The sequence below is a fragment of the Urocitellus parryii genome, chromosome X, assembly GCF_045843805.1.
Source record: "Urocitellus parryii isolate mUroPar1 chromosome X, mUroPar1.hap1, whole genome shotgun sequence".
Classification (NCBI taxonomy): Eukaryota; Metazoa; Chordata; class Mammalia; order Rodentia; family Sciuridae; genus Urocitellus; species Urocitellus parryii.
Window position 1 is genome coordinate 117,532,283 of NC_135547.1, and position 26,266 is coordinate 117,558,548.

Here is a 26,266-nt window from a genome sequence, read left to right on the forward strand (position 1 = left end):
CTCCTTGTCTGTAAAAATGGGAGAGGGTCAGTAATCTACCTTAAAGGTTCAACCTGAGGATTAAATGGGGATAATACAGGTAAAGTGCTTAATAAACCCTGGAACATAGTACTTTCTCAGTGAATGTTAGTCATTGTTAAGTAAAACTAATTAAGATTGGAAAGTGCTATGAGTTCTAGTGAGAGAGTGGAAGGTGAGCCTGTCTTTTCATACATGCATGTGTATGTCCCTGCATGAGCACATGCTCATGTATGTGTATTTCATGGCTGTCATATAAAGTAGAGACATATCAAGTATGCTTTGGGAGTCTTCCTTATTCCTACTTCCTTGATAAGCCATGTGTGCATATGCATTTGAATATATATAGATAAAATTTATGTCCATTCCTTGTTTCAATTATGTGTGAGAAGTGGTTCTGCCTAGAAAACACATCACTATATGGAATAGTGACAATGGTGCTGATGTGAATGAGGAAAAACACATTTTCTCTACTTTTTAGGGTTTTTTTTTTAATGTACAAAGAAAATTTTTTTTATTTTTTTATTCTAATTTGTTATATAAGATAGCAGAATGCATTACAATTCATATTATACATATAGAGCACAATGTTTCATATCTCTGGTTGTACTACTTCTTAGTTTTTCTAAGACTTATATTTTTGGCCATAGTCAGCAAATATATTTAATTTTTTAAAGAAAACTTTTCTTTTAAGACTTGGTTTATTCCAGAGAAGAAAACCCAGTAAAGTATGTTAAAATGAGTTCACACCAAAGACTCTATGCCCAGTTCATCTGGGCATGAAGGTGGTAGCTGAAACTAAGGGATTCTAAATCCCAAGCATAGATAAATTATACATTTTAATCTCCAATTTGTAGTAGCTATTAGAAGGAGATGTCATCTCCCTGCCTCTATGAGGAAGGTCAAGATTCATGAGTAAACGTCAGTGAAATGCCAGGAGAGGAAAAATGACACCCTGAACTTCCTGATGTTTAAGATGGATGGATGCAAGTGATCTTCAGGCATCCCACTTGAATTGGGTCGTAGGCTGGGTAGGTCTGGCACACGAGCTCAAGCCAGGGATGTGATAGAACTTGGGCCTAGGAAAGCAGCATACTGGAGCTTGGGAGTACCCTGTAATGAGAGAGTTATGGTGAAGACTGGGTGATGTGTGGCAAGAAGCAGTTAAATACAAATTGCAGTGAATTTGGGACTTGCTGGTTCATCCAGGACTGGAGACAGAGCTCTGAACTCAGTTAAGGAAATACTGCCACTTACTAGTTTAGTGACTCTGGTGAGTCAGTGAACCCTGGTTTCCTCATTTGCAAAAATGATTCTGGTGCTTTCCTTGGTACGTGACCAGCAGGATGAGCTAATAGTGATGGGTATCAGAAGAGCTTTAAGGATCATGAACTATCCCAATTAGGGGGTGGGGTTACTGTTTCTGCTTGCGGTCAGGTGACATGATCTTTACCACCAGCTACCTCGGAGTCTCTCCCTTGTGCTCTCTGTAGGGCTTTTCTGGGTATGTTGACAATGTGTTTTATAGGACTTCATGCCACCAATTAAGTAATCTTATTAGAGGCTTTTTTACTTTTTTAGTGATGCTTGGGTTTGAACCCAGGGTCTTGTGCATGCTAGGCAGGCACTCTACCAATTGAACTATATCCCTAGCCCTTAGGGGCTTTTAAAGAAATATTGTTTAGCTTGGTAGAGAGAAATTAGTGAATGTACCATTCTTCCGATACCAGGCAGGTCTGGACTTCCATAGGAAAGTCCAATGTAGAGATTTGGCTCTAGAGAAATCTGATGGTTCTGTTCCAGGTCCTAAGTCTGTTACATTAGTCTTTTTTCTAAGAATGTATCACTCCTGCCCTAGCCATCTGTGCAGTGTTGGGTTAGATACTATGTTTTACTATAGAGAGTTTTTTTGAAGATATGAACTTATGTATAACTGTAAGTTTTACAGCTTCAACTAACACTGGGTCTTCACATTTTACTTTTAAGTCATTTTGGTAGGGACTTTGATGATTTCTGTGGTTGTGTCAGTTTTCAGACATTTGTCATTTTACTTGTTTCATGCTCAAATTTGTGTCTGCAGAATTTACTTTGAAGATAATGTGTAGAAAATGAAAGCTCTTAAAGACTCATGTACTTCATTTAATGGGGTCTAACTGGGGATGGGGGTTGGACAGGGGTGCCAAGACTGCCTTGTCATCTAGATTTTCTTTTTCTTAAAAAACACACACACATACAACACACACACACACACACACACAGTAGTTGGACACAATACCTTTATTTTATTTATTTTTATGTGGTTCTGAGAATCAAACCCAGCGCCTCACACATGCTAGGCAACTGCTGTACCGCTGAGCCACAACCCCAGCCCCTAGAATGAGAAACTTCTATCCTCTATGGCGCAGAGTACTTGATTTACCTTCTATGGTATCAGAAGCCATGGAGCAGTGATAGTGTTCTCTGCACTGGAATATCACTCCCCTGGCCTTGCTGCCTTGGAGAAACAAGCCAGCATGCAGGGACCTTCATTTCCAGGGAGAGCCAGGCCCTCCTTATGGTGATAGGCTGCAGTGCTCACCTGGGATGGGCCTGAGAGTTCTGAGTTTGTTCTTATTAAGATGCACTGGCGGATGACTTTGCACGACGAGATAGAGATTATTTGTATAGTCATCAAAGATGTGATTAGACAAGATATTGATTTGAACTTCTGTCCTTGTACCTGTTTCAACCCTATTCTTCCTTAGTGAGATGCAGGAAGAGAACAATGAAACAGGGAACTAGGCCGCCGGCTTTTGAAAAATATTGATTGGAAAGCACATTAGATGTAGCACAGACACCTTCCTCTTTGTGTGATGTCATGCTGCATGGGGGCATTAATGTGCTCTGTGATCACCCCTACAGGGACTTCCTTTCTCAGGGAAAAGATTAGAAAAGAAAAAGAATCCCCAGAGGCAGTACCTCAAAATAATTTTAGCATTTCTAAATGTGTTTCTTTGAAGTCGTTGATCCCTTTGGTTTTCTAGGCCATGTGGTGGTGTGAAGGAGTTGTGTGAGGTGTTGGCTATAAGCAACAAACTTCTGGGGCAGTGTCCATCTTAGCTCTCATCCACCTCTCTCTGACTTGGGCCTCCACTGTTGCATGTCTGTGTTTCTGTCATCTGTGTCTCTCTCTCTCTCTCACACAGACATGTCCCACATTCATGTTCTCTTTCCCCACAGTGCACATCTGTGGTGCAGATGTGCTGTGGACAGACATATCTGTACTTGAACCAGCTCTAAACTGGAGGCTCCCAGGTGGGCCACCCTGGGTGAGTGAGATAATGTAACCTTGAGTGTCCTCTGGTGAAGTGAAGTGTGGCCCTGGCTTTTATCTTGATTTGCCTGGGTTGGTTCTGTGTAGACAGCTAGGGAGCCTGTTAATGGATCCCCTGGGACCAAGGGAAGAGGAAAGAAGTGGATTTGTTGAACCCTGTGGGGCATTTAAAATGGTACCAAGAGCAGACTGAAACCTAACCAGCCTTTGCTTATCAGGCCTGAGTTCCAGCATGTTGAAAGGGCGATGAGTAGCAGGAAAAAGGTCAGGATACTTTCTCTTTTCCTTTGCCATTTGGGGGAAAATGCTCTCTGCCTTGCTAGCATTCAAAGCAGACCATTCTTGTTTCTCTACCACATCACATCAGCTTTCATAAAAAATTAACTGCAGCAAATATAAAGCCCTATCCATGGAAAACCGTTTAAGGCAACACTGTGCTCCAGTGCTTCAGGGGTGGGGTTTTTGCCTCTGCACCAATGGATCAGTTTCTCATATCCATGCCTTTTTTGACCCAGCAGCTTTTAAAAGACCAAGAAGCATTGCTCTGCTTTCTACTGCCTCTAAGAGATCAGGGCTGCTGTGCCTCTAGCCATGTCCCAGAGAGCATATTTGAGACAAGTCAGCTTAATTTGCCTGCATGCTTAGGAAACCTCTCTTTAAAAATCTTAGTTTGGGAGAAGAACTGTATCTAAATATTCTGCTTTTCCCATCCAGGGGAGCGACGGAGGCGCCGATGCCAGGTGGCGTTCAGCTACCTGCCCCAGAATGATGACGAGCTTGAGCTGAAAGTCGGTGACATCATAGAGGTGGTAGGAGAGGTAAGCAAGCAGCCATGTAGTGCCATTGCCTCATGAGGCCCTCAGACCCACTGTACACACAGCCACAGGAAGCTCTTGTTGCAGATGCACAGGCTACCTGGACTTCAAGTTGGATGTTCGAACTTGAAGAAACCCTAGAAATCATCCAGTTGAGTCTTCTGAGAAAACGGGTTACTTCAGAGGAATGCTTCAGGCCAGCTGTGGTCAGATGTGGGGCCATTTGAAACCATTGTCTTTCTAATACAGTATACTAATGCCTTCCAACCCAGCATCACCAACTTTCTCTTCTGCTTTAATTGATGATAGACTCTGGGGGTCTAAAATGACTAAGATCCATCAGTTCAGCATGGATTCAGAATCCACAGTGGATTTAGAGGGAAGGAAAATAAATGACATTTATTAGAAGACCAAGTATATGGCAGGTGTGAGGAAGTTCCTTTTTTGCGGTGCTAGGATTAAACCCAAGGCCTTGTGCATGCTAGGCAAGTGCTGTACCAATGAGCTATATGTCTAGCCCTGTGATGGGTTCCTTTAAAAATTAGCTCACTGAACTTGTCCTGACTACTTTACTGTTGTAGATAAGAAAAGAGCCTTAATAGACCCAAGAAGAGACAGGGCTGAGGAGCAAAGACAGATCCATTGGTTTGGAGACCTTTATTTTTGTTGTACCACATTCCCATGTCCTGCTTGGTCATGGCTATTCAAAGCCAGCCTTGCTGGTGAAATAGCCCCCCTGACACTGGGTTGGCTTCTCAGGCTCCATTCCCTTGGGCCTGGGAAGATCTTGAGCCTCAGACTTAGAGCTTCATTATTCTGATTGATCATTTGTATCTGTATATAGAAAGAATTTTCTGATTACTTTTTCCCCCTGAATACCAACTGACCTCACAGCCTCAGAAATAGTAAATAATGTGCCAAACAAAGGTGTATGTCCCTAGAGAAGCAGTTAATGGGATTCCAGTGGCACTGGGAGGACACCCTATAACTCTTTTTGCCCATTTCCAAGTTTTGAATAATTTGTACTGTTATGTCATTCATCATTTTTTAAGTCTCTGTTGTCAAGCAAGGCACATAGAAACAGTTCTTGAAAGTTGAATGAGTGATAAATGAATGGACAATAGAAAACCAACATTTATTCCAACAATAGGTCAGTTTTCTTAAGATAGTAGCCATGGAAGAAATTCCCGAGGAAAAAAACAAACAGAATGTAAATTAAAATATTTTTTTAAGAGAATGTGAGAGAGAGAATTTTTAATATTTATTTTTTAGTTCTCGGCGGACACAACATCTTTGTTTGTATGTGGTGCTGAGGATCGAACCTGGGCTGCACGCATGCCAGGCGAGCGCGCTACCGCTTGAGCCTCATCCCCAGCCCCAAATTAAAATATTAATATGATTTGAAGCTAATGTAGCAAAAGAGAGCAACAAATAGGGAAAATTTATAAAAAATTATAACAAAAAATTATATATGAACATGAAAATTTTGGGGAAGCTACTAGAGCAGTGATAAGTGATAGATAAATTTGCCCATAAACACAAATCCCACAAGGGGAAAAATCTTATTTTGGGGGAGATCTGGATTGAACCTAGGGGTGCTTAACCACTGAGCCACATCCCTAGCCCTTTTTAATATTTGATTTAGAGACAGGTTCTTGCTAAATTGCTTAGGGCCTTGCTAAGTTTCTGAGGCTGGCTTTGAACCCACGATCCTCCTGCCTTAGCCTCCTAAGCTGCTGGGATTATAGGTGTGCACCACTGCACCCCGCTGCCACAAGGGGAAAATTCTTAACCACAAGAAAATGTTCCACCCTGATATTAATTAAAGAAGTATAAATTAAGACAAAAATGGGTTTCTACTTATGAATATCTAAGAAAGTGTTCAATGGTAAGACTATTGGCAAGCTTAGGCTAACTGATGAATTTGTGTATCTGCATGATACTTAGATGAAGCTATTTAGCAAGGTATGTGAAGAGCTATTAAAAGAATCTGAATAATACTTGTCGACTCAGTGATCTCATTCCTAAGAATTTATGTGCAGAAAATGGTTAATGAAAGAAAAAATATACGGGAAACATGGTAATTGCAGCAATGTTTGTGATAATGAAAGATAATCAAGAAAGGGAATTAAGTTATATTTTCCAGCTAGAAGATTGTGAAGCCATTAAGATAGTAAATACAGAGGCCTTTAAGTATGTATTTATTGGGATACTTTACCTTATAATTATCTGTTGTATTCCACTAAGCTGAGAACTTTTCAATACTAGAGACCTGGTTTTTATCTATCTTTATATTCATAGTACCTGGAATAATGCTTGAAACCTAATATGCACTTTAACAAATGCTCACTGAATAAGTAAATGAATAAATGGAAATATGAAAAAAATTTTTTGCAAAATAAATGAACAGATCAAAACACAAAGTTGTGTATACTAGGATATAATCATGTAAAATATATCCAGATGCACATCATCAAAGACTGAATGGGAACGAGAATTAAAAATGGTCCTGTCATAATAGATGATTTTTCCTTTAATATTTTAATAATGCATAAGAAAAACAAAAATGAAGGAAAGGAAAGTGATTGCTACCTTTCTGAGAAATATTGCCCACTTTGCCTGCCTGTTGGCTATTGGGAAATCAAGGGTGGGTTGCTGTGCCAGTGCCCACCCGGATGACAGGAGGCCTTTACCACCATCTGCAATATCAGGCTCCTTTCCACTCACTTCCAGATGAGTGCCAGGCTTTATTCTGGGCTTGCTTCCATTAGAAAAAAAGGAGAAATAGCCACAGGGTCCATCTTACTTACATAAAGCGTAAAGGCTGATCTTTTAATCCATATTTTTAAAATTATTAAAAACTTTATTATTCTTTATAATTCCAATTTACTTGTAATATTTCAAATATTAGGCCATTGTCATTGTGTAATATAAAAACTGTCATTTTCTCTGACAGTAAATATTGTATAAGTAGTAATTGGTGACTCTTCTCTAATTACACAAAAGACCAAAACCCCCCAAATAAACAGCAACCTTTAAATCTGAAGGACAGATTAAGGTAAAAAAACATAATACTAGCTTTGTAGTAATATATAATCAATCTATTAATCAATAAAAATATAATAGTGTATATGTACATATTAGATTATATTCTTATTGAATAATAGATTAATTTCTACTAAGTATTGCAGAGCTACACACACACACACACACACACACACACACAAAATGTTGGCCCTTATGGACTCGTTTCTTGAAATAGCCGAATCAAGTAGAGAATCCTCAAAAATGATATGCATCTACCTTATTATCTAATTTTAGCTTAAAATCTCACAATATATATTCATTTGTCATTTATCATGTAATGTCATGATATAGGATCAAGGCCTTTTCCCTAAATATGGGTTTGCTGATTTGAGTTCCTTCCTTTGTGCATCCACAGTGCCTCCTCTACAATTCCCATTGATTTCTTTAACGTGCATTGAAAACATAAACGAAGCAATTGGAGTACATATCTTTCTAAAATTCCACAGCCTTCCACCCTCAATCTTTTTAGTTGTCCCATACATACCTAATTTGGTTGTGTTCGTTCTTTCCCTCCCTCCCTCCCTTCATTGAACTCAGGGGCACTCAATCACTGAGCCATATCCCCAGCCCTTTTTTATATTTTATTTAGAGACAAGGTCATGCTGAGTTACCTAGGGCCTTGCTAAATTGCTGAGACTGGCTTTGAACTTGTGATCCCCTTGCCTTAGCCTCCCACGCCGCTGGGATTATAGGCATGTGCCACTGCACCCGGTTTTGGCAGTGGTTTTCCTTTTAACCTTCAAATGTTATCTTTATCCCTTCTTACCACTAACTCTCTTCACATCTCTGTATTTTTATGATGTTTAACCAAGTATTTGATACCAATAACAAACAATGAGCTTAAGCAGGTTTTGGAAGAAACCACCCTGATCCTTGGTAGGATGAACAACTTTCTCATCTGGCAGGAGCCAGCTACCAGCTTGCAGCCCTCCCCCTCAGCGAGGACAGAAGGGAGAGTAAGCTGTGGTCCTGGAGTTGACAACATAGCCTTTGCTGGAGAAAATACTCACCCTGCTTCCGCCTCCTAGCTGGAGAGTGGTGGTACTGCTATGGAAAAAACCATCAAGGTGAACCTAAGGAACCCAGGCTGCCAATTAAGAAAAAAAAAAAAATAGCAGGCTGCAAATTCCTACATTGATTGATGTTTGCGGGGGCTGGGGTACTAAGGTTTGAACCCAGGGCCTCAGGCATGCTAGGCAAGTTACATCCTTAGCCCTTTTTAAAAAAAAAAAAAATTATTCTGAGACAGGGTCTCACTAACTTGCCCTGGCTGGCCTACAACTTGTGATTCTTCTGCCTTAGCCTCCCATGCATGTGTGATTACAGGTGTGTATCACCATGCCTAGCTCTGGATTGTTATTTTTATTTATTTATTTTATTTTATGGGCCCTGGATTGATATTTCTAAAGAAGTTATTGTGAATACACATTTGAGTTATTTTAGTCTACAGTGGAGAGGACAGGGAAATGTAGGTGAAATTCTAATTATAGAAGAACAGAGATGGTATGTGGACAAGATTACCAGGAGAAGTAGATTTGAGGGCCTCTGGAGTCTTTTTGTGGGAGAGGGTATCAAAGTACATTGAAGCAGCTTTGTTTTTCTGTCTGTTATCTGTCTTGGGAAGTAGCTGCCTTTCTTCCTGTGTTGAATGTGCCTGGTCTTATTCTCTCCGAATGGTGACCTGAGGGATAGTCAAAGATTTTGGCTTTTATGTGTTCTTTATGGTTAGTTTTTGAGGCATTTCTCAGTGGCCCCCAGTGAGGCTGACTGGAGACTGATGTGGGTAAAAGACTAACCTGGCTTGAGGGTTGCAAAAGTGGTAACTTGGGGCTGGGGTTGTGGCTCAGTGGCACAGCACTTGCCTAGCATGTGTGAGGCACCAGGTTTGATCCTTAGCACCACATATAAATGAATAAAAAATAAAGGTACATGAACAACTGGAAAAAAAGTGGTATCTTGTATGTTCAAAAAGTACCCACATCTTCTATTTTGCTTCCAGGGAAGGAGACTTGGTTTGCTCAGCTGGGGTTAAGAAGGCCCTCGAAATGCTTTGAAACTATAACTCAGATAATCTTTGTGAGTGTGGATGTGCAATTCATCCTCATTTCATTTTTGGATACGAGAAATCAGGCAATTAAAAAACTAATTGGTTAATTGTGATCCGAACATACATCCATTCTTACCCATTAAGACACTGACTTGCTCTAGAACTCCTATCCTTTTTCAAAAAAAGGATAATATTAGTATAAAATCTATTTATTAGAATGTGATCATCTAAAGAGCTCAAGCTTTTCTCATTTTATTCCCCAAATAATTTAGGAGTGAACACTTCTGAGTTCCTAATGTGCAGAGATGGTAAATTTTAATATTAAGGAGAAGGAAGCCATGTTTAGAAGAGAAAGTGATTAGATTTGAATCATCAGCACACAAAACAGGCCACAACCCATAAAAATAACATATTTGCAAGTTCAAATGTATTTATTAAATAACAGATTTGCATAGCTATGAGATTTATCAAATATTTCAGTGCTTACATTTAAAAAATATTTTTAGTTGTAGATGGACACAATACCTTTATTTTATTTGTTTATTTTTAATGTGGTGCCAGGGATCAAACCCAGTGCCTCACACATACTAGGCAAGCACTCTACCACTGAGCCACAACTCCAGCCCCTCAGTGCTTACATTTTTAAAGAAATCATGTTTATGATGATTCAGAGATTTATTGAATGGAATTTGCTTTAAAGCAGGCTCAGTCTAGTCATGGAGGGTAAGACGTATATAGTTAAGAAAGTAACTAAAACCCCACGTTATTACCAGAGTGGCAAATAATGTTATTGATGAGTGAGCAGGAAATTGAAAGATGGGAGTCTCATTGAAGGTGAAGAAGGTGCTTCCTAGAATAGATGAAATTCCAACTGGACACATGAAAGGTGAGCAATATTTGGACTAATTCTTCAGGCACTGGTTGTATTGTGCCAGTTGCTGGGCTAGTCTGGAGAGAGGACAGAGTGTTAGTATAGTATAGCCTTTCTCTGAAGTAGGTAGGGGGTTACCTGTGAAGGTTTGGAACAAGTAGAGTGCAGCAGGTGTGGTAGATGCAATAAAAATGGAGTTGGGTTAAAAGATATATTGCTGCCCACACTGAACTTTCAAAGGAACATCCATCCATTTAAAGGTTCCTTCCCTAGGGATTTTTCTAAGGTTAACACATCCCCATAGGCAATATTCGAACCTGGGAATAATGACAGGACAAAACTTGAGATTCTTGACTCATCAGAAAAGTCATCTTGCTCACTCAATTTCCTCTTTCTTCATATTTTCAAATTGGAATGATGGTAAGACCTTAGCTTAGAGTCTCTTAGGAATTTGGGGACCTGTAGACCAGCCTGTGATTATTGGGAAGAACAGAACTGTCAAGCACTGCTGAGGAATGTCTCCCAGAAGCTTTAACAGAAACTCTTTCTACTCTGATGATTGAAGTATGGATGTGGCTCTGTCTTATTAGGCAGAATTTGCTTAAGTTTAAATAGAAATTATATGTTTTCTTAAATAATTTCCTTTTCAACTCTAGATTTCTCTTTCATGTGAAATAAACTTGTTCTTGGAAGAATGAGGGAAGGGGAAAAAGTCAACTCCTATGTCTATGGAATGTTCTGGCCAACAAGAGGTGAACTTTGCATGAATTGGGGAAAAATATTGGTCCAGGCATTTAGATAATTTTTTGTTTATTTTTGGCACAACAAGCTTTCCATGTACTAAAACCAACAGTTATTTAAAGCAACTAAAATGGAAAATAATATAGGCATTTATGTCTTCAGGAAGTAGCCCCCTTAAAAATAATTTTCTATTAGTTCCACAGATAGAAAAAGGATGCTTTCCAGAAACAATTTTTTTCAGCAGTGTTCAAAAGGTAAACTATGTCTTTGCACATTTATATGAAGTTCTAGAAAAGGCAAAACCAATCAAAGGTGATTGAAATGAGATTAATGATTGCTTTGAGGTGGATTGACTGGGAAGGGGCCCAAGGAAATTTTCCAGAGGGTGAAAATGGCGTGTTTGTTGATAGAGGTGTAGAATACAGTGAGCATTTGTCAAGACTGACCAACTGTGCTGTTAACATCTGTACATTGATATAAATTATACTTCAATTATAAAAACTTCTAAAAATGATCTTAATATTTTTCTGGTGTTAAAAATGTTCAAAATACTTTTACTTCCCTTTCACGGCTAGGAGAAATAACTACAATGAAATCCTTATTTAATTATATCTGAAATATTTTTGAGCAAGATTTTATTAATGTTTAGGTATGGATCTTCCCTTGAAGTTTATGTTGATTTTCCTTTATGGAAAGAATGGTAAAAACCACTCTTGGAACAATGAATCTGACTTTACTGGCCTCTGTGTCCATTTCTCCCAATTGCTTTCTCCAAACCCACCCTTCCAGTTTGTGTTGACTAGGGTTTGGAAAACAAAGTAGTCATTGAATGAATAAAGCTATAGCAGTCCTTACATGGATTTTTCTGTCTGGCTACTTGTACCCTCAGGTAGACTTTAGACTTGACAAACCCACTGTTCCTTTCTCAGTGCAGTTAACAGGTAAAAATCTTCAAGGATAATAAATTTGAGCTGTTCCAAATAAGTACCCATGGGAAAGTGCATCATCTTTTTTATTCCAGTCATCCTCTTTCCTGCCTTACAAATGTGGATTATGTTTGCATAATTGGGTGGTGCAAGGTGTTGAAATTCACCCAATTGTTTTCTCAGCTTCTAACAGGAGTATGATCTAGAAACCACTTCCTTGAGCCTTGAACCCATTTAGATGCTGTTGATCATAGAGACCTGAAAATTGCAGGGCACTGGAATATAAATGGTGTAAGTGCTTTTACCTGGCCTTTATTTAACTCACCAGGAGCAAGCTGCCCTGCTCCCAATGCTGAACCAAAGGCAGAGTTTGTTCTTGGGACATAGCCATAGGCCCCAGAGCTGGTCAGGTTGATCATAGAGAGACACAGGTGGGGTTTGTGCTCAGCCTAGAGCTAAGGCCTGCAGAAGACTATTTATGAGTGGGGATGGGAAGAATGTAGGCATTTGCTACCTTTTATTCCTTTGCTTTGGAGAGAAATTTAAGCCCTTGGTGACGTTATTATAAAGGGATGCATATCTTTAAGTGCAGAAACATCAGCAAAAGCCAGCTTGATTTCTTTTTTTTTTTTTTTTTTTTTTGTAGTTGGATACAATACCTTTATTTATTTTTATGTGGTGCTGAGGATCGAACCCAGTGCCTCACACATGTGAGGTGGACACTCTACCACTTAGCTACAGCCCCTGCCCAGCCAGCTTGATTTCTGAGCAGGAGGTGTACAGGCTCTGCCTGTTTCTCTCTTTTGTTGCAGATGTTCTCAGGATGGGGTCTTTGACTGTTTCATTCGCCAGTGAATCTGTGGAGATCCTGGGCCAGTGCAAGATAGATTAAGTATTCATTCATTAACTATCAGTGGAATGGCGGCACAGAGAAGGCCACACAGAACAAGACATGACAGGACCTAGTTAAGAACAGTGACCAATAGAGTAGGGTCTCTTGGTCCCTTTTGTTCCTCAGTGGAAGGAAAAAACCTTTTATGGAGGATCAGGACTTGATAAGCCCCCATGGAGAATTTGTGGTCACACAAATGAAATCCTAATGATTTCTCATTCATTCATTCATTCATTCAGTGTCATGCATTGTGCTTTACTCTTGGGATGAATAAGTAAAGGAATGTCATCACTCTGGGCTTCAGTATCCTTGTCTTTATGCAGGAAGTTGAACTAGAATATCTCCAAAAATGGATAGTGTAAGATTGAGGATCATTTTTTCTCATATCTCCAGACTCATCTCAAGTCCAAAGCAGCCGCATGAAGGAAGAAATAGTACAGAACAGCTGTCATTGGTCCCGAGGCCACCCCCTCCCCAAGGCTCTGCTCACAAAGAAACAGCCTTGTGCCCGTGGCGCCTGTGATGGGAAGTGTATCCCTCAGGCAATGAGCAGTGATTTGATTGTCTGCCCCTCCACCCACTGCATGGCTAATGATAGACCTCTGCCTTTTTCCCAGAGGCCACTCCTCTCAGACTGTGCTGTGACAGCGATATAGGCATCTAGGGGTATGGTGAGGTGAAGATAACCCCTGTTTTCCCAGCAGGCAGCCTGCTGATCCTACACATCAGGAGCACTTCCCTCGGGGATCTCCGACTGGAGCTGCTTATTACCAGGAACAGGAACATTTCATACATCATCAAACTGAGTGGCATGGAATTAGCCCAGCTGCCCTGCACAGTCAGGGACTATGCCACAGATCGCTCATTTGTGGTTCATGCCCTTGGTTTTCCCCTCCTGCCCTGTGATTCCTGGGAGGAAGAAGGTTATTTTATGGTTCCTTATTCAGGAATAGCACAAAGGACCCCATGCTACAAATCCTGTGAATATTGATATGCAGGCTCATAGTGAATCTTCCTAACCATCTTAATCCTATAAAAAGCTCCTTGAAAAAAATAATACATATCACTCGAGTTGGCAAAGAAACATGGAATGATTTCAGTGGAAATGCTGTTAATGCCATGAGTTGGTATTGAATAGTCACTGGGACAGTTTTGCATGGATGCTATCGTCTGCTTTCTTTCCTGAAGAATTTGTGGTCACGCAAATGTAATCTCTGCTCTACAAGTCTGTATCCCAGGAGTTCTCTAACTAATGTTCTAAACAAATTGTTCTGGTTATCTCCATTTCACAGGCTTTATCGGCTTCCCCCTTTCTGGAATGTCTTGTATGCCCTCTCTCCTAATTTTAGCTATTGTTTTTCCTTTCTTAAATGTGACTTTTCTTTTCTCAAAGCCTTCCTTTAGCATCTCAGGTCTCACTAAACTTGACTTTGTATATATAAGTTGAATTTGTGTTGTCATAGTATTTTCTCATTTTATTTTCCTTATATTGCTAGTTTGTTAGTCACACTTTGTCTTGGTAGATTGTCACCCTTTCCAGGAAAAATAAACACATCCTGTACAGTTCTGTATCCCCAACTCATAGAGTAGAACCATTATGCATAAACCTCTAATATGGATCAAGATCCTTCCTTAATATGAATAACTGTGACATGTGCTAATTATCCCTATCATACAGATTATAAAAGTGGGGTTCATTTTGGTAGGAAAAAATGGAATAAAGTCACACAAGTTTCAGGATAGGATTTGAACTTGGCTTTTGACTCTAATTTTCTTTTTTTGTTATTTGAATTATTTTAGCTCTTAAATTGTATTTATTGATTTGGGCTGGTAGTGCATGCACATAGTAAAAAAATCAAAGATTCTAGGTTTCTTTTTGTTATTCTGCATCATATTGGTAATTTAATACTTGCTTGTTCTCAAAATGAACTTATTTTCCTCCAAGAAGCCAGCTCACTATTCTGACTTCTGCTGTTCTGTTAGTGGTTCCAGCACAATTTTTTTTTTTGGGGGGGCAGGGTTACCAGGGATTGAACCCAGGGACACTTGGCCACTGAGCCACATCCCCAGCCCTATTTTGTATATTATTTAGAGACAGGGTCTCACTGAGTTGCTTAGCACCTTGCCATTGCTGAGGCTGGCTTTGAACTTGCATTCTCCTGTCTCAGCTTCCCGAGCTGCTGGGATTACAGGCGTGCACCATACCATGCCCAGCTTCCAGCACAAAATTTTGACATGACATCTTTTTTTTTAACCCTCTCTCATGTGTACCAGCTAATTGATCACTCAAGGCCAGCTCAAACCTCATTTCCTCAAATCCAAATCTGCTTGTCCATTCTTACTGCTCCCCTGATCTAGCCTTCACTCCCTACCCAGATGATTGCATTCTCACTACTGTCCATACCTCCCTTCATCCCCTTCTAGTTCGTTCTAGGGTCATCTAGAAACTTATTGAAAATCTTTCTACCTTCTGAATGAATTCTTAGACTGTTCTTGTTAGGTTGTTTACTTGGTTTTGGTAATCTGGAACAACTATTCTCAGTTTTTAAATAATGATTTTAAATGCATAAAATGAAACACATATAGGGTTCCACTGGAGAATATCATGCTATGTGAAATAAACCAATCCCAAAGAACCAAAGGCCAAATGTTCTCTCTGATATGTGGATGCTAATTCACAATAAGCGGAGGGGGCTATGGAAGAACAGAGGTACTTTGGATTAGATAGAGGGAGGTGAAGGGAAGGGAGGGGTATGGGGGTAGGAATGATAGTAGAATGAATTGGACATTATTACCCTGTGTGTATATATGATTACACAACCGGTGTAACTCTACATCATGTACAACTAGAAAAATGAGAAGTTATACTCCATTTATATATGATGTGTCAAAATGCATTCTACTGTCATGTATAACTAATTAGAACAAAATTTTTTTTTTTAAAAAAGAAAACACAGGCTTCTGAAGGGAACTATTTGTATTAAGGTAGCTATCAAATTATTTTAAAAGCAAATTTTGATAAAGTAATCTATGTTTATTCCTATTAATATATTAAATAACAAGGGTATCCTACCAGGTAGAATAACTTACACCACCATTTCAAAGTAACAGTGAGTACAAGTGGTATTTCAAGATCCCCACACATGTGTGATATGATATGAAAATATCTATGATTTGTTTGGTGACAGGTCCTTCTATTATGTCACCTACATTCATAAACAAAGCAAATGCCAAATTTCACATAGAGGTTAAAGAAAATGAAATGTGTGTTCAGTGTTCATTGTTGTCCACTTACATTTGTGGACCACAGTTTAACCCCCCACCCTTCCATAGTCTGAATCTCAAGACCCTGTGGCTTACTTTCTGGTTCCCTGGTAATTTTTAAGTTTTGGATCCTCTTTTTGTCCCTATGTGGGCTCCACTCCATACCATATAGATGGGAGATTAAACTGGGACCTCCATGTCTAACCTGCATCTCTGTTCTTCTCTTTGCATCTATACAGGTGGAGGAAGGATGGTGGGAAGGTGTTCTCAATGGGAAGACTGGAATGTTTCCTTCCAACTTCATCAAGGAGCTGTCAGGGGAATCAGATGAACTCGGCATTTCCCAGGATGAGCAGATGTCCAAGTCAAGTAAGCAAGTCTATTCCACAAATAGGAAATGAGGGAGACCATTAAACTCTATTCCAGCTTCCCTTCTGTACTGTGTCCTATGCTGAGATGCTGTGACAAAAGCTCATGGGTATTTTGTTGATTGTACTACCTTAACCCACTGTGGTTTAGTAAGTTTATCACTGAAGAGGTCTGACTTGCAGCCATACATTCCATACATCTCTGGATAGATGACTGTCAGCCCTCATACCATGATGGTTCTACCTCACGGGGGCGGGGCTCATACAGCTATGAGATGTTTTTACCATAAGTTCATAATTATGTTTTAAATGAACCCAATGAGATTGTCGAATTTCTCAGTGTCCCTTGTGGAACATGGAGAAAAATGAGAAAAAAAATATGTGTGTGTGTGTGTATATATATATATTTGATGGCAAGAAGTACCGTGCACAAGAGAAGTGCATGCTAATTTCCTTAAAAGTATGAGAAGACATGCTGGGCTCATAGTGCACACCTGTAATCCCAGTGCCTTGAGAGGCTGAGGCAGGAGGATTACAAGTTTGAGGTCAGCCTCAGAAACTTAGTGAGGCTCTCAGCAACTTAATGGGTCTCTGTCTTAAGATAAAAAAAAAAGGGCTGGGGACGTAGCTCAGTGGTAAAGCACCTCTGGGTTCAATCCCCAGTACCAAAAAAAAAAAAAAAAGGTCTGACAAGACAACTGAGTCTAGGCCCCACCTTGAGCAAGCATGCGTTTCCTTCTGCAATGGTGAGAACGAACTTCAGGTCTTTCTTTCTCCAGGGCCTGAAGGTCTCCCTCCAGTTTCTCTGCTGCCCTTTCCAGCTCATGGAGCAAAAGGTCAGGACCGGGAAGCTTTGTTCTCCCAGTCGCTAACCCAACTTCCCACGTGGGCGTCTGTGTTTATCTTGTGCCGTGTTGAGCCAAGGTCATGGGCATGAATGTTGTAGGAGGCTTCACTGTATCTTAGTAGTGGCGACACTACCTAGGGTTGCTGACTTCTCAATAAGAGGAGGGCAGCTCAGTCTTGCCAAAATAATTCTTCAATGTCTTCCTTTTCCATCTGGAAAAATCTGACTTTTTAGTGGTGTTCTTATGTTGGCTTGATGTCTCTTTTATTTAACCAGGGGTATGATTAGACAGATGCCTGATTTGGAAGTAAAGCCATTTCCAGAGAAGTGCTCAGGTGACCTCTTTTGCTTCGTGTCTCAGAAGCTCTGGATCACACAGCCTGACATATATAGATACAGCTATACTGGATGGTTGTCTCAGTAGCTTCAGCAGTACCTCTTCCTCCACTGCTAAAGCCTGGGACCTTCCTTCCCTGAACTCCATTCCTGGAGTCTATAAAAGGAAGGACTGGGAAAAGATTTTGGAGCAAATGTATCCTGGAGCTCCTGATGCCTTTTCTGGCTTAGGGCAGAGGGATTTTCCACTAACATGGCCCTGCTAATGCTTGACTATAAGAGTTGCTATTGTACTTAAAATCCACATAAGAATTCTAACTGCCCTAGTGTTGCTTTTTGTACACTGGAATAGTATCATACATGGTAATTAGGTCCTATAATAACAATACTTTCAGGGACATTGTGGATTAAATGTGCTTTTTTTAGAGGGGGGACCAAATCAGGTCATGGGCAAATGAAATATTGAGTTCCAATAACAATAAAGTATATCAGCCACCTTACCTATGGAAGGCCTCTAATAAATGGTAGCTCTCATTGTTAATCAAGATAATTGGTTGGGGCATAACCAGTTAGTGTTTAGCAGTTTAAAGTTTTTTTGGTTACTCATTGATGCTGGAGTCACTGAAGCATCATGTCTGCACTTGGAGATGATTTGGGGATTCCTGTACTGATACAGAGATTTAGGGGAGGTATTAGAATTCTCTTTGGGAGAGCTTTATATTATTTTAACTATGCTCTCAGAGCTTGCAGTTTTAGAAACAAACAGTCTCCCACACATTTCTAAATCAATAATTTGGACAACTGACCCTGCCCAAACTCTCACCTCAAAGGTATGGTACTGGAATTCCTGGCACAGAATTAAGAGGCTCAACTGTCCTTCCTTCACCTGTGCCCCCCAGCACTCATTCAATTACTAGCCCTCCATTTTAGGACCAGGAGAACCCCAAAATTTCAATAGCCATGTTCAATCCATGGAATCTGCCCATCATTGAAGGGATTTTGAGGTCCCTGGAAAGGCATGGACTCCTAACAAGGATGCATTCTTCTGATAAAAGCAAATGGCTTTGGTAATCTTCCTGCATGTATAGTTAAGGAAAAGAGGGCCTATCTCTCCACCTGTTTATGTTCATTCATCCATCCTTTTTCTCCTCCTTCTGTTCCTTGTTCATTCAACCTTTGTTGAGCCCTGTTGTTACTATGACATTGTGTGAGGCACTGAAGATACAGAGCAGAGACCCTACCCTCAGAAAGCTTACCCTGAAGAAAGGGGCACACAGATCCCCAGTTATTCAGAAAAGAATCCTGAGTTCTGGCATCAGAGGAAGAGTGGGTACAAAGGCAGAGAGCCAGTCCCGTGGCAATGTGGCAAGTGGGTTGGTCCCAGAGAACTCTTTATTGAAGAACAGGTGTGAAAATAATGTCCCTGTAGCTTGCTAAATGTAAGAGTCCTCTGAAATCAAGAAGTAGTATCTATCAGTATTCTGACAATATTTTCAATAGCCATTTACACTCTGGATTTGCTTTAGCATGTCATCATATGAAAATTTATATAATCAGATCACTTGCAGAAATTATATATACTGGTAGGATTTGTTTAAGCAGAACCTTTGGTTTTAGAATGAATCTACTTATTCTTTTTAAACATGTCTTTATTTGTGTATCATAGTTTCACATAATATTGGGGTAAATTTTGACATAATCATACATGCATGAAATATAATTTGCTCCATTACAGTTCCCAGTTCCTCCTATTTCCCTCTCTTCCTTCTGTTCCCCTTCCCCTATTCTACTGGTCTTCCTTCTATTTTATTTATTGTTTTGATGATTGATAGACATAAATAAAGGAGAAATTCACTGTGCTTAGTCTTATCTCCATAAAATGGTGTTAGTGGTTTCAATAGACTTTACTGTTTAGAGAAGGAAAAAAAAAACTTTTTGTTTTGAAATAATTATAGATTTACAGAAAGTTGTGAAAATAAACACAAAACTGTACACCAAGATCCCATGTACACTCCACCCAGTTGTAACATCTCTTATTGGCATCACAAATTCATATTCACTTTTGTCCTAAAGCTGAAAAATACAAAACATAGGGCATACACAAGACATCTAGCTTTTTCTCTGGTATGAACTTAAATGTACTTAATCAAAGTCTTTGTTAGACCATCCCACTTAATACTGTTTATAAACAGCAGTTAGTTTTCCCACAGAGATTGCCTAATTAACATGTGACTCTGGGGTAAGTTAAACTCCAATGTTTGTACCACGTTGGTAATTTTTAGAGATCACGGGGATGTCATTTAAACCTCCTTTTAATTTAAATGCTGTCAGGCATTAGGGTGAGTTTTTTAAAGATAAATAAAAATCTATCCTGGTATGAAGAGAAACTTGAGTACAATCAGTCTTTTTTATATTTATATTTTAGCTATAGGTGGATACAATATCTTTATTTTTATATTTATGTGGTGCTGAGGATGGAACCCAGTGCCTCACACATGCTAGGCAAGTGCTGTACCTCTGAGCCACAACCCCAGCTCAATCAATCTTTGTATATCTCTTTGTTTCTCTCTCTCTCCCGCCCCCGCCCCCCCCCCCACACACACCTGCTTCTGTATGTGTACATATATGTGCATGCTTATTTCATAGTTGTGTACTTCACATTTCTACTTCAAGAACATACTTGAGGTACTAATTAAATTTTGTATATTAGTGAATGAATGTGATAGAAGTAACATTAGCACTATATTAATTAAAGATGTGTACCATGACTGCTTGTCATATGGAAAGTGTTTAATACATGCCTGATGAATTTATTACCCTAAAAAGGCATTTTTTTTAATCTTTGAATGACAGGTAAAATTTGTTAGAACTTGCTTTTTTTTCTTACTCTGATTTAATTTTACATATGGTGATTGGTTATGAAATCCCTAAACTTCTTAGACTAGATTATCCTGAACAACAAGGAAAAAACTGTAACAATTATATTGGTTGATATTTTGGTTTAAACATTATGTCTCAGAGAAGAAGATACATAGTTACATAGTAGCAAAAACTATTGCTATATATTTAAATTTGAAAATATCTTTCCAATTCACAGAATTTATGAAACCTTAAAGGTAGTTTTTCAAAAAGATTTTTATGAACCTTTAATTATAGGAAATGTCTAACATATTCAAAAATAAGACTAGTGTAATGAATTCCTTTGTACCTATCACAGAGCTTCAGCAATTACCAATCCATGACCAAATTTTTAAAGTCCTACACAGTCTCTCCTATGTAATCTTGAAGCAAATCCCACATATTTTATAATTTCAACCATAATTATTTCAGTATTTGTCAATAATAGGATGTCTTAAAAATGCTATTATTGGCTAGGCACTGTGGCACAGAGCTGTAATCCCAGTGGCTTGGGAGGTGGAGGCAGGAAGATCGCGAGTTCAAAGCCAGCCTTAGCAAAAGCAAGGCACTAAGCAACTCAGTGAGCCCTGTCTCTAAATAAAATACAAAATAGGGCTGGGGATGTGGCTCAGTGGTCGAGTGCCCTGAGTTCAATCCCTTTTACCCCCTCCAAAAAAATGCTATTAACACATTCACCCCAAATTGCAGCAGTTCCTTAAAATAATTAAAAATATGGTAATTATTCACTTTCCCCTAATAGTCTTCTTATTTTTTATGCAATTTGCTAGTGTGCATCTAGATCCAAGTAAGGTACATACATTGTGATTAGTTGATATATCACAGTTTATTTGAATTTATAGATTTCTCCATTGTAGACTTCCACATCCCAGATCCATATTTCTTTACCTCCCTCCCTCCCTCTTTTACTCACCCCCCCCACACACGGTATTCAGTAAATTATGTTGTAAAAATTGAAACATCCAGGGTTAGAACTGTAGCTCTTTGTATCAGATGACAGCACTATTGCCCAGTTTAATTAAGTCCTGAGTGTGGCCTGACTTATGAATACAGAGGCCAGAATCTGACAAATTTGAAACCTAACTCAAGTTGATCTTATTTTTATATTATGATCACAGATAATGACTATTTTTTAATATAATGGTAGTAACTTTTTAAAAAAAGTTTTTTAGATATATATTTTTAGTTGTTGATGGACCTTTATTTTATTCATTTATTTATATGTGGTGCTGAGAATCGAACTCAGTGCCTCACACATGCTAGGCAAGTGCTCCACCACTGAGCCACAACCCAAGCCCAGATTATGACTATTTAATTGTGGCTTTATTCTTAATTGTGCACATACTAATTTTAAGTAGAACTGATCACCAAATATTTATAATCACAAAATATCCTGACTTTTATAAGAGTTACTTGAACATGGTGGCAAAGAAATTCAGATTTCACTGTTGTCCAACTTCATTTTCATTCATAGCTTGCCTCACATTTAAGATATAAATGTGGGCTGGGGATGTGGCTCAAGTGGTAGCACGCTGGCCTAGTGTGCATGGGGCACTGGGTTCGATTCTCAGTACCACATAAATGTGAAATAAAGATACTGTGTCTACCTAAAAACTAACTAAATAAATATTTTTTAAAAAGATATAAATGTATCTTCAATTTTAAACACTTAATTTTTTTTTACTTTTTGATGGACCTTTATTTAATTTATTTATATGTGGTGCTGAGAATTGAACCCAGTGCCTCACACATGCTAGGCAAGTGCTCTACCACTGAACCACAACCCCAGCCTAATTTTAAACATTTTAAAAACATTAATTAACTTTTTTTTAAAAGAGAGAGAGAGAGAGAGAGAGAGAGAGAGAGAGAACTTTAATATTTATTTTTTAGTTTTCAGCAGACACAACATCTTTGTATGTGGTGCTGAGGATCAAACCCAGGCCGCACGCATGCCAGGCAAGCACGCTACCGCTTGAGCCACATCCCCAGCCCAACATTAATTAATTTCAAATCATTGTTATAAAACTAAAAATATTCCTTTATTGTTTTTAAATCCTGTAGCTACAGGAACATTTTCAGTTATTTATTATAATCTTGAGAAAGTTTGCATTTTCTTTCTATAACCATTAATAACCATGGGTTTTTAGTTTGAATTGAATTTCTTATTTTCCTAATTCCTTATTTTAAAAAGTTTAGATCATGTTTATTTAGTGATGCATCAAGCTAAGACGAAGATGAAACTGACTTTTAAAAATATGTGGCAAACTACTCCCATGATACAAAAATATTGTGTTTCATCAGGTATAAAAACTCAATTGTTCAGTGCCCCTCATCTATGAAAACAAAAGCCAGGCTGAGAAATTATATTCTGGGGCATCACTCATTTTTCTTTGTAGTGTTCGATGGTATTTATTTTTTGTTTGATGAATGTTCTATTAGCAATGAAGAGCAGTTAGCAAATTCATAAAACAAAGTTTCAGGCAAAGTTAGCATAAGCATATGATTTTGTGTTTGAATCTTAAAATTCTTCCCTTCTATAGTGTTTGCTCTCTGCAAATACTCATATTTAATACTGACAGTATTTCCCCCAATAAGGTAAACATCACTCATGTTCATGATCTTTCCATTTACTCATTTCTTTTGCTTTTCAAATAGAATGCTTGTGTGTCCTCACCCAGCCCCCAGCCTAGTCTGCCTCCCAGACAGCCTCCTTGCCAGTAAACAGGGAGAGTTTGCAGACAAACTTGACCAAATTTAGAGACATCAAAGCCATGGTCTTTCTCAGTGACTCCCAGATTTTGTTTAGTGTAAGGGCACGAGGAAATTCTATTGTACTTGGGGGAACCTTATCAAAACAGTGATCCACCCCCCACCCCCCACCCCACCCCCACCCTTATACTTGTTTTCTAACATGGACAGGACGAATGCTATTTGGTTTTGGAGGGCCTGGCTCGAAAAACAGTGGTTGTGTCTCAGGAGTAGTAATGACTTAATCACTGAAGTTGAATAAAAATTTGTTCAAATGAAAACTAGCCATTTTAAACTTTCTGTTTTTGTCATCAACGTCCTCAAGAGCTGTAAGTCTCACAAGAACATTTGAAACAGATTGTTGCTTCTCTAGATTATTCTTACAGTGATTGGATTGCCTAAGTATTTGCTTTAATTAGATGCAGCACACCTGGCAAAAGGGGCAGATTTCAAAATGAGGGTATACTACCAGTCTATATATCATGGAAATTAGAAATACCTGATTCTATCTAAGTTGTTATTTTGATTATTCACAAATCCCTTCATGTATTAGGAGTGACAAGGCCCTGGAGCTGACACTATGGTTCCTACTGGGTTTCTCATTTCTATATGTAATGTTTATACGAAGTGAGACAGGTTGTTCTCTTCCCACTCTGTACATATCTCCTACCTTTTTCATCCCTCCCACCTAACTATAAAGCTATATGATGTGACTAGCCTCCAGTTTGAGTATTTAATACAAAAGCCATTATAGAACTTATTTCTTAGAGTAATGCTTTTATTAATTGATGTGTTTTTTTGTAGCAAATCATTTTTACCTGTTTGTGGTACTCTGTAGGGCCTGTGTTTATGTGTGTGTATATGTATTTGTGGTTGGGTGGATGGGTGGGAGAACACTCAAAGTGGGACAATATGTGTGTATTCTCTGTATTTACTCTTGGTTCCAAAGATATTTGGGCTTAAATCATATGTCCAGGCTTATGATATTGATAACCTCTACTTGTAACAAAAAATTGACACTTGACACTGGGTGAGTCCTATGTCCTCATGCTTAAATACAGTTTCATGATGACCGATATGGCAAAACCTCAATTAAGATGTTTCAAGAAACAGGATTTTCTAGTGTCCTTGATGCTAAACAGAAACCCCCTTACACTGAGATGAATGCCACTATTGGCTTCAAACCTCATTGGTGAACCCCCCTCCCCAGTATATTGATACGTTTTCTTGCTTAAAGGCATTGAAGATGACAATTCTCTTATTTATGTATGTATGTATGTATGTGGTGCTGGGGATCAAATGCAAGGCTTCATATACATTAGGCAAGTACAATACCACTGAGCTACACCCCCAGCCCAACAGACTTTTTGAAGAGAATTCTGGGTCTCATTTAGAATCTTGGGGCTTAAATATTCTGTTTTTATCAGATGGGGCTGTAGAGGTAGAAAATAAAGAAAAATGGGGCCTAGATCTGGCTTATACTCTGCAAAGTGAAGATGGTGCTACACAATTAAGTCATTCAAGGAATCTGTGAATTGTATTCCTTCTGGTTAATTGAGGTTTTCCTATTCTTAAATTACAATCTTGAGATGGCTTCCAGGTTTAACTGAGCATAATCTATATGCTGGTCACTTGCGTAGGCAAACCCCAAATCTGGGTGCTCATTGCTATCATGGTTGCATGGGGACTTTGGGCTCATTCTGTAACCTTAAATTCTGCCTAATGGTCTCTAATTAATTTTGTGGATGAAGCTCTTGCAGCAGATTCATTGAAGGCAAGTTCAGTTAAAGACTCTTCCTCTTCCTTCTTTTGCCATCATTTGCTTCCCCTTCCCCCCTCTCTTGTTTTTCTCTCCCCTTCTCTTCTCTCATTCACTGTCAGGAAAGACTACCTTTGAAGGGACAATTCTGTATCGAGCTGCACCTGGAAAGACGGAGGGCCACAGACGCTATTACAGTGAGTGACCTTAACAGCAGGAGGCAATTGTAAAGATAAGATCTGGGTACTTGTGTTTTTTGATGCAGCTGCCCTTTCCTGAGCTGCTCATGCTTATGCTCTTATGCCAAGTGTCTGTGTGAATTTCTGATCCAAGGATATGGGCTTATTTGCCTACGATAAGTGTCATCTCCTTGGTGTGTGCTACAAGAACATTCCAACCATCAGCCCCTGGCGCTTTCTTGTTTGCTTTCTGCCTCTATCATGTATGTGACTTGCATGCATGAACCATGTGGTGCAGAGAAGGGGAAAGAAGCATTCGTCGTGGCACATGTATTTGTACCAGTGTCTTTGGGCTTCCGGGATACTAGAAGATGGCTTTTGGGAGAGACGTCAACCTCTCACATTTATTGCTTTTTCTCAGTGGGTTATTAGAAACTGCTAAACCATTTTGTCATTGCTTGGTTCAAAGAAGAAATAAGATTTTGGCATGAAAGTCCATGCCAGAAATGGTGTTTTGCTTTGCTCATTCAGCTAATCACCACATGGCAGATTTCTTTTTGGCAGGACCAATATGTAGCCTTTTGTGTTGTGAAATAAGGCTGCCAAAAGTTGAGGGGAAAGAGATGAATGAACTCATCTCATGATGCCCTTAGAATAGTTCCTGCTACATAGTCAACACTATATATGTGTGTGTTAAATTTAAGATAAATAAGAATGGCTCTGATTAGTGCCAGAAGAGTACATTATACAAAGTACAGGACCGACAGGAGCAATTTAGAAGAGACTTTGTTCTTTTGTTACCTGAAGGAAGGGCATCCACCTTAGTGCATGTTTATACGTATGCATATAGGCATATGTATATGGATGTAAGAAAAGAAAAGGTTCAGACGTGAATGCTAGAACCATGCTTCTCAAACTATTTGAGTGAAGCTTATTTTTCTTCCACTGTGGACAGATGCATGGTCCTACTGCACATGACTGCTCCACATGCAGTGTGCTGCCTGTGCCTCACCAAAAGAGTTTAATAGCACCTGGATTGGCCTGTGCCCCATTCACGTGGACACATCAACTGGCCATATGGTTGGAAGTCACACCAGTGCATACCGCTAAAATGCTATAGTCATTTCCAAACTTACATA

At 39.2% G+C, this 26,266-nt stretch overlaps 1 protein-coding gene across 1 annotated transcript in view; it reads left to right on the plus strand.

Annotated features, from left to right (window-relative positions):
* Nucleotides 1-26,266, plus strand: part of Sh3kbp1 (SH3 domain containing kinase binding protein 1) — a 332,949-nt gene that overhangs the window by 163,241 nt on the left and 143,442 nt on the right. The window contains exons 4-5 of the mRNA XM_026405448.2: nucleotides 4,046-4,149; nucleotides 16,214-16,343. Coding sequence (XP_026261233.2) covers nucleotides 4,046-4,149; nucleotides 16,214-16,343 — 234 coding nt within the window. The remainder of the gene's footprint in view (nucleotides 1-4,045; nucleotides 4,150-16,213; nucleotides 16,344-26,266) is intronic.